Raw genomic sequence first — 9988 nt, forward strand, 5'->3', positions numbered from 1 at the left:
ATGAAAATTTTGCTTTCATATAACTACCACTTGTGGGACTACAATGGGTATATGGTTATTGTTGTACACTTGTACTAACACAAATTATATTTCTTTAGTTAAAATATCTATTTTTATATCTTGAGTTTGGGCCCGGGCTTAGCACGGGCCTCACATAACTAGTAATGAAAATATGTCATTAAATAAGTTAACTCCAATTGTACTCTAAAAAAAATTCTACAGGCTGTTAAAAAGCAAACGAAATTACGAAATTTGGGTAAGAAGTAAGATCCAATTTCATCCCGAGTAATTTACACAACTACTATTGATTTTTGCGTATGCACATACATTTACAGGTTAAAATAAAGTGGGGAATACTCCCAGAATTCGTGTAGCGTTACTGTATTATTTTACTTCCTTCCAATTACAGAAGTACAAATAAACATAAATTGAAGTACGTAATATGACTTCACTTGAGTTCATTTTTTGAAAAACAAGATAAATAGAAACTTATGGAATCTTTGATGGTCTTATACATAGCATAATTTGTGTAGTAGAAGTATCTTATATACTTTGAACTTGAATTTATTTAGAATTTAGGGAGTTTATGTCATTATAGAACCCTCCCCCCTTTATGGTGAAAATATCAATTTGAACCTTGTTAATTATATCAATCAAGTGCATCCTAAATGCACATACTTGTCACAGGTTGACTGAGTAGCAACAACTAAATTGTAAACCTTTCTCTTTAGTGCTATATCAAAATTATTATACGGTACAGCTATTTAAAAAACAATCACACTCAGGCTTGATTTTACCAAATATGAAGAGCAGAAACTCACAACCGCTTCTGAGTCAGGGACATGTTATCTATTTTGTGCATAGGCAAGTTATACTGCAGAAAGTGCTATTGTATTGTGCCTTTTCCAGCAGAAAGCAGGACATAAAAATTCTTTGACGGATGAGCCTGCTTCTCAAGAAAGTATCCATAGGCATAACATCCATGTCCTAATGAAAAGACACAGCTTGAATACTCTACAAAAATTACATCAACAAACTACAGCAATATCATTGTAAAGTCTGCAGCCAGATTCAAGACCTTGGCAATTACCTGAAAAATCATTGGACATATCTGGCAAGGCAAAAAGGGGAGGGAATGGAAAAATACGACCCCCAGTACGCTAGTAAGTGTTCTGAGGATTAGCCCTCCTCCTAACGTCTTGTCTGTAGTATGGAGTTTCATTAATCGTCCTCCTAACATAATCCATGAAAGGCTGAGGTGTCCGAGGAGAATGTTCGCTTACTACAGCAGGACTGCTCCGGTCAGGAGTTGCAGGTGCTGCTACACTTGGCGTGCCAGGAGGAGCAGATGGTCGGGATCTCACAGGTTGGTCCAAGTAAGAAATGAATACTGTAGCTGTGACTATCAGCAGAATGAAACACGCAGCTGCAGTAGCCCATAAATTAAGATTAGCAGTTGCTCTTCTCTCTTCGGGTTCATAGTTAACATTAACTTCCATAATCTGACCAGTTGCTGGGAGTGTAAAAATCAGTTTGTCTTTAAACTTCTCTGCTCTACGAATTTTGACCTCATACTGAGCATGGCTTCCTCCTTGAGAATCTTCTCCATGTATGGGTCTGATAGCTAGCCGTTCCCGATCATGCCAGTAGATATTCACATCTGTGTTTCCCACAACAGTTAGGACACTCCTGTTATATTGTGGGGTTAGATTTAACTGCAATGAATCTCCTTCTGTTCCCAGAATGATGAAGCCCCCAACAAAAAGTGCTGAAGCAGATCCTGAGATATTATGCTCTCCTACGAGTGATGCCTTGATGGTAACAGCTAAATCCTGTCCAATGTCTCCTGACTTTGGAGTGGCAAGTGCCAAACGTTCTGGAGAGTAAGGGAAGAAAAGGCAATACGAATTATCAGTATCAAGATCAACCCATGGCTTCACATATCCAACATAAGGTGGATCAACCAGGCAATCAAACAAGAAAATTGCCCTGTTTTTAGCAGATTTATACTTGTGGCCATGAGCATCATTAAATTTTACAAGAAAGCTATATCCATTGGCAGGAAGCGGCACGTTTGTCAGCATTTCTCTTGGAGCATCAACAGACATCATCTCTGGCCGTGACACAGTAACTGTAGTTTGCAGTTTCATATTCGAACTCTCAAAGATAATTTGTACAGAACCTTCCCCTATTGCCCTGGCATGTCCAGATAGCTGGTCCACAGACACAATGCTTGCATTACTAGTAAACCACTGACCAGATACTTGATCACTTAGCCCTTCTATGCTGAAGTTAAGACCACTCCCTAGGTGAAGGGTTGGATTCTGAGGATGCAAACGAGCACCAACAAGAATCACCACATAATCAGATTTCTTTGGGTCATTGGTAAAACCTACTCGCACAAGAGCTCTACCATAACTGATTGCTTTGAGATGGACATTTCCATTGCCATCAACTGCATCCTCAACAGAGATGACATCATGGTAGTTAGTTTCAACTCCGAAAGGAATAACATCATGAGCCTCAAGGAAAGGATTTCCAAGCACATCATAATATTTGATTGGGACATCAATTTCAGCACCAATTGCTAAAGTGTGAACCAGCAACTTTTCTGCCGTGAAACGTATTTGAGTCACTTCAGCAACCTTCACACAAGAGGCTACCTCAACTCTTCCATTTGACCTATCTTTTGCTTGAATACATGCAAGATTGCCACTCTCTTTCGTTCTTATTCGGCTCCCATCAATGAGTATAGGATCATCTTCCTCCAATTCAGCCTTTCTTCTAGAGTCTCCCAATATAGAATAAGTAACCTTACCCATAGTTGGATCCCCTTTACTGAAAGTTTTAGAAGCTGAAGGCAAGAGCACAGACGAGATATAATGTGGAGGGAGAATCCAAGTAATTGGTGATCCCAGAGCAAGTGGAAGATCAGACACTACAGACAAGGAAATAGATGCAGTATATGATCTTGACTCTGAAAAAGATTTGTAAGCAACAAAATCACAGGAGAAAGAAACTGTAACATCCGTCTGTCCGGCAGATCTTCCATGCAATACTTGAATAAAACCAAGGTCTTTGTCACCCACATATCCTGCCAGCCCATCGCCTTTTTCACTGGACAAGTACATTCCATTATTTCCACCATGTAAGCTGTCTGGTGCCTGGAAACTCAACACCTCTTCATCATTTATAATCCACTTATAATTTCTGCAGAGTTCATAAAACGAAAATAAATTTCCCTCAGACAAGGAGGGAAATATTGGTATTTGACGGCCAACAGCTAACTTCTTGCTTTGAACATTTAACATTGCTGAAGAAGGAACACCTACTTTAACTTCGCCATATGCCTGACAAATAAATATATCTCCATTCCTGTACATCTTGGCAACTATGGTGGTGTTTCCAGGCGATGTTGCAGAAACTCGTCCTGTGGGTGTGTGGACCTTTGCAACCTCATTATCCATACTGACAAATTCAATATATGCACCAGTTTTTGGGCCTCCTCTCACAGTAAGCATGTAAGAAGCACCTGGTACAAGGAAAATATCACTTGGATCTATTCTAGGTGGTGCATAGACTTCTACCTTAATTGGCTGGCTCAGCATCTCATGGCCAGTATGATGTCTAGCGCTGACATACAGTGTGGTAATCCCAAGTCGTATTGCCCGTATTCTGAAGTTAGGCACATTCACATATCCATCATCACAACAGGAAAGATCATCTTGATTGACAAGTTCAATTATATGATCCTCAATGTGAACACGAACATTCATGTAAGCATACTGCGAAGAATCAAAAGTACTTCCATCATTTACTCCAGCAAGAAAATCGATTGATAGTGAACTCCCTTCCATAATACTCAATTCTTCTCCAGATATAATCTTAATCCAGTCCATATCTGCAACTTGAACCACAGAGAAAGCAGAAAGAGGAGGTGCAAGCCCAACATCCCGAACAGTCACAAGTGCAGTTCCCAACTTTTTAGGAGCCAGCAGTAGTTGTACACACTGTAAACCTGAAGCAGGCTGAATTATATCCACAACTTGCGTATCATTTACTGCAGCATCAATGAAACAACTTCCACCAGTAATTGACAGATTCAACTTTGCATCATGATTGAGATACAACAAGCTGAATTCTGGATAGACCCTTAGGGATGAAACAAGTTGCAAGCGTATAGCATCTGTAAGATCAGTTTCGGAGCCTGGCACATGTTTAAGAGAGTGACGATGGCTAACAGAATCAATGGATCCAATAACTGTTGCTCGTACAACACATAGTCCAGTTGCATTTGCCAAGACCAAGTACCTCTCCCAAGTTGATAGCATTGCTAAGTTGTGGATATCATCCCAAAATGCTAGATCATCACAATCTTTAAGCTCCCACTTCAAAGGAAGAGAAGATGAATTTCCAAAAGCTATTCCAGTCTCACTAATGCCAACAGCTGATAGTCGAACTGTGCGCCCATTTGCTATTGTGACTGGGGTAGTACGAATCCTTCCACTGCCACGGTCAGCCTGAGCTGCAGTCTGAATCACTTCAACGGAATTAACAGTTTCATCAGCTATTACTGCTATAGATGATGGGAAACCACATGTGAGTGACAATTGCACTTCAGATACAGCAGGCAGAGGATGCCCCTCTCCAATTAAATTCCCACGTTTGAAAAGAAGCCTAAAGATTCCAACATCTTGGCACTTGATTCTGTACGTGCTCCCATAGCTGGTAAATTCTTGATTAACTAGAGCCCCATCTTGAACCCTGAGATTTTGTTCATCCAATCTTTCCACGGATTCAACAAATTCAACTCCCTGGTCCCATCGATTAGGTCCACCACGAAGCATCACTTCAAAATATGTGCCAGGGGCAAGATATAGATGCTCCATATTCTCTAAGCGATTATCAGCTTCAGCCTTAACCAAATTAAACCAATAACCACCAAACTGGTTTCCATCACTTGCAGGGTGCAGAATGAGTGGTACGAATGCTGCAATACGCGAGGTTGCTTGCAGAACAACAGAACTGCCAGTAGAGTGATCATACTGTTGAAATTCTTTTGACAATGTTGCATGTAGCATCGTCTGACCGGAATTAGAAGCATAGACATAGGTCCATGCACATGCAGGGCCATATTTCTCGGAACCAATTGGAAGAATTTCTCGCTTTTCAGCAATGAAGGTCTCACCAGCATCCACAACAATGAAAGCTTCATTTCCAGTTTTCCACTTGATGAATGGCGTAAAAGCATCACATTTGTAGAATAAGCCACCATCCAATGTTTTCAATGTCACAGCAGCTCGAAGATATGAACCTACAGGAGTCTCCACCGGAAAATTAGGCAGTACTATCATTGAAGAAGGCAAACTCACTTCAACAACTATCTCATCATAATTTAGAGAATCAAAAACTGAGACAGCCTTTATAGTAACTTTTCCAGGTCTTTTTGCCTGGACAACCCCAAAAGTAGATACCGACACAATCGCCATGTCCGAAGAGAACCATTTGTAGTCACCAGACACCATTGCACAGCCCCCAGTAACCTTTAGCTCCAACTCCTGATAAACACCAGGTGCCCAAGGAAGAGTAATACTGTCGGAGACACCTTCCATGCTGAACTTCACCTGGTCACAAACCATAACTTCTTGAACAACCCTGAGAACTTCCTTTGTTTCTCCATGCCCAGTGTTATATGTGAGAGTCGCTGTCAATTTTCCCAGACCATATGAGAAAGCTTTTAGGATTCTGGATAGCCCCTTCTCTCCAACGCGATTGGATGAGGGAATTATACTCCAGATTTCTGATGGGTCATCATGCAACTTAACGTCATCATTTTCTGTAATGTAAACTTCTTGTTGTGCCCATGTTCCTTTCGAGAAAATCCTTACTTGAACAAGATATTCCCGACCAGAAACTACATACCAGCGTGCTACAGAGGGTATTGGTTCAATTCCCTCTATATGATCACCAGAAAGAGATAGAGGTAATATATACAATGATAAGGAATCTGGCAGGACAACATGGAAAGAAGACACTTGTGTATGACCAACCACCCTAGTATCTTCAACAGTTACTGTTGTTATTCCCAAGTTCAAAGCCTTAGCAGTACCCACCATCCTGTCTACCTGAGCAACTGAGGAGTTCGAAACAGACCATCGGTGAAAGGCAGAAGGCAGAGTTACAAGTTGTGGCCTATTCCCACGGATAACTTTAAGACTATAATGAACAAAAGCACCAATAAGGACACAAACCGGTGAAGGAGGTTCCAGAGATATGGCTTCTGCCACAGTTAGGACAATTTTATCCTCCATATATTTAACAGATGGTTCAGCCAAATGAACAGTCACTATTTCATGGCCGATTTCTGTCCCCTTTACCACATAAAGATCAGAAAACACACCACTATTTTCAAGCTTTATTTGGATATCTAGGTCACCACATAATCCACCACAATCACTCAATGGAGAGTCCTTCAAAGGTATATGGTTCAGGTGATGAGGCAATCCATCAGTTTCAGGCATTAAGCCCCACATGAATTGTATGCCCACCAAAGACGAGAAAACATTCTCTGAAAATTCAGCAAATAGATATTAAACAATCGGAACTATTACCACTAAAAAGAGAAAATAAAACTGTAATAATGCTTGTATTGAGATTTATCGCAGAATAAGATATAACTGTTAGTTAACATGCATCACAGAAAAAAAGTTGGGATAAAACTTGTACTTTACCAACTACAGGGTACTTCTATGTGCTTTGGTTGCTTTATAGTACTAGATGTGTCTGTAGCGCTTCTTCAAATGCTTGGTTTTTATGTTTGGCTGATCTACCCACCAGCTTAAGGAAAATAAAAGGGCAACTCATTAATTTCAGAACATCTTAGGAACTAGTTGGCAAAAGTAGGATTCATTGATCCTTAAGAGTTTTAAGTCAATGACAAGAAGAATCTGGGGATTGGTCATTTGTAAAACACGTGAACTGAAGAACCCAGCCTAAAGTAGCAAAAAGTCATGTTCAGTTGAAGAGTCTGAGACAGAATTTCCAGAAATATCTAAGGTTATCAAAACATTAGAGTAACAACCAAAGAATGCTATATGTTAGGACGGGAATTGCACAACACAAGTGAACTTCTAAATGATGGCTTCGAAGAATAAAACGAGAGAAGTATATAGTCTAATAAGCTAGAAAACAACTGCCATCTTTTGTTCCGAATGCTACTTAAAATTATGAAAACTTGCACCCTTTATTCATAGGCAATCAAATGACTGTCTTTCTTTCCAAAAAATAAAGTAATAATTAAAACTAATTGATATAAACTATTAAAGTAGCAAAGTACCTTCACTATCAAAGGCACGGACATGTAGAGTAGCAAGGCCATCAAGGTCAAGTTTGACGGAACTATGGAATATCTGGATCCTAGAGAAGTTGTCAATGTAAACTTTGCATCGGATAACAGCTCCAGTGTTCACATCTGTCGCATAGACAGCAGTCTCCTTTCGACCACTATAAGGGGCAATTGATTTCAAGCGGGCACTTGTAGAGCATTGACTACTGACATTGTACTCAGGTAGCACCACTAAAATATCGTGATGATCCCATGACCTACACCCACAAAGCAGAGAGAAAATAATTAGTACAAACCCATAAGAAGAGTTTCTGAAAAGTGAAAAATTACTTATAAGTTATACCCACATCAACTTTTCACAATTTAAGTTGTCAGAGTATCAGCTGCCAATAGTAAACCAGGTGATGAATCATGACTTTAGAGTGTTTAATGGCATAAAATTTGTTGTATGACACATAGAACATAAAAAAGAACAAACAAACAAAAAATCATTTGAGCTTGAATAGTTCAGGTTTATTTTGGGGAACTAGAGCTCGGGCTTTTACATCTACGGTACTAATAAAGTAAAACACATAACAATATAAGACAATCTTGATATTCCGTGTACCCATAAACTATTCAAACTTCACTTATCACCCAATAACTTGCTATTAATAGCCTATTCAAAACTATGATTCACCAATTATCATAAACTATTCAAACTTCACTTATCACCCAATAACTTGCTATTAATAGCCCATTCAAAACTATGATTCACCAATTATCATAAACTATTCAAACTTCACTTATCACCCAATAACTTGCTATTAATAGCCTATTCAAAACTATGATTCACCAATTATCAAAACCCCAGCTTTCAAAAAGAAACAAGACAAGACAACAATCAGCAACAGACAAAAGGCCAGCATAAACTTCAAGAACTAAGCAGAAAACAGAGCTAAGAGACTGCCTACAATAGCTCAATAGTTGATTGAAACCTATCACCAGCACTCTCACAGATAATACACCAGACTAAGCTCAATAGTTCCCTCAAACATACCACATACTAATCTTATAGCTAATACACAAACAATGAAATCAAATTGCACATGAAGTTGTGGCCTAAGCAGATAAGCTAAGTGATTTCTTCTCATATATGCGGAACTCTTAGAAGACAGAGCTACACTGTAAGGATGAAATAATCGAGGCTCGAAATTCACTGTTACTCACTTCATTCCAAAATAAGTGTCTCTTTTAGCTCATGCACACCCCTTAAGAAATTGCTCACTTCTAGAAAATTAGGAGTGTTTTTACCAACTTACCCCTGATGAATGCTTAGAAAAAGAAAAGTTATTTAATGATTCTTGATTATAAATAAGGGTAAGTTTGGAAGAATAGGATTAATTTCTTCTTGAAATCCTAAAGCGTCACTTATTTTGGAACAAAATAAAAAGCCTAAAAGGACACTTATTTTGGAATGGAGGGAGTAGTATATAAAACAAAATAGCTCAAACAGAGCTAAGAGATTGCCTATAATAGCTCAATAGTTGATTGAAATCTATCAACTATACTCTCACAGTTAATGCACCAAACACTCAACAGTTCCCTCAAATGCACCACATATACTCTTAACTAATACACCAAGCAACAATGAATGCAATATAAACTAAGTGATTTCTTCTCATATCTCTTAGAAGACAGGTGTACATGAGATAGTCGAGGTGCAAGCAAACTGACTCGAACTTCAGTGTTAGTAAATAAAGAAGGAATGAGTAGAATAATGTTGGATACCATTTGAAGCAACCATCACTTCCTTGAAGTCTATACTCAACAGGGTGTGTCATTTTGGGAGGTAACAGTATGTTGACATCCGCAATGTGAGGACCAGACCCCGGAAAAGGACAAGTCAGTGGTAAAAGCAGAAGTAGAAGAAACAGGGAAAGTAAGTGCAACATTTTCAGGTGAAAAATGCAAACCAAGGTAGACCATCAGATTTAAAACGTCGTGACCAATTATGAGAGTTGAGGGGAAGATCGAAGCGGGAAAATTTCGGGAGCTATATGATTAGGGTTTTGCAGAGAGTTTTGGGGGTTTAGAGTAACAAATGAAAATTTTTTGGTAGTGGGTTTACTTGTCGGGATGGGAATCTTTCAGATTCAATAAGTAATTAATACAGTATTGTATTTTTCTGAAATTATTTACCAGCTTAATCCTTTGTTTAGAAAGTATTAATGCGAGAGAAAAAGAGACCAAGTTTTTTTTGTGTGGCTAACTTCTAAAAAATCTTCGACTTTAATATTTATTATGTGTGTGTGTTTTAAAAAAAAAACATCACTAGTTTTTTGGTATATTGAAAAAACAAACTAAACAAGCAACACAGGCACACTTATATCTGCAAGGAAGGGAATAAAAACTCTTATGTCCTTAAATGCAGTATCAAGTAATTGCACGGTTTGGCCTTCAAATGGACGGGTCTTTAATTTTTATCCTTCAAATGGCTAGTCTTTAATTTTTGCTCTTCAAAATCGAACTTATGTCTAGCAGGACATAAATTCTTTAAGGGCGTTGGCATAACTTAGGAATATTATGATGTGTAACTGATGTCTCTCTAGGCATAAATTCGGTTTTAAGGAATAAAAATTAAAGACCGACCCATTTGAAAGA

General features: G+C 38.7%; 1 protein-coding gene across 1 annotated transcript; it reads right to left on the minus strand.

Moving 5' to 3' along the window:
- Positions 1 to 761: 761 nt before the first annotated feature.
- On the minus strand, positions 762 to 9598 carry LOC132623441 (nuclear pore complex protein GP210). The gene is made up of 3 exons (XM_060338198.1): positions 9116 to 9598; positions 7337 to 7602; positions 762 to 6568 (listed from the first exon to the last, which is right to left on the minus strand). Exons 1-3 carry the CDS (start codon positions 9277 to 9279, stop codon positions 1161 to 1163), a joined length of 5838 nt encoding a protein of 1945 aa, XP_060194181.1. The 5' UTR covers positions 9280 to 9598; the 3' UTR covers positions 762 to 1160.
- Positions 9599 to 9988: the final 390 nt, after the last annotated feature.

The sequence above is a fragment of the Lycium barbarum genome, chromosome 12 (genome assembly GCF_019175385.1).
Source record: "Lycium barbarum isolate Lr01 chromosome 12, ASM1917538v2, whole genome shotgun sequence".
NCBI classification, from domain to species: Eukaryota; Viridiplantae; Streptophyta; class Magnoliopsida; order Solanales; family Solanaceae; genus Lycium; species Lycium barbarum.

Coding starts and splice junctions, on each gene's coding strand:
- LOC132623441 (XM_060338198.1), bottom strand. CDS start 9,279: ATGTTGCACTTACTTTCCCTGTTTCTTCTACTTCTGCTTTTACCACTG. Junction 7,603..9,115: donor AGTGATGGTTGCTTCAAATG/GTATCCAACATT, acceptor TTGTGGGTGTAG/GTCATGGGATCATCACGATA. Junction 6,569..7,336: donor CCGTGCCTTTGATAGTGAAG/GTACTTTGCTAC, acceptor CTGAATTTTCAG/AGAATGTTTTCTCGTCTTTG.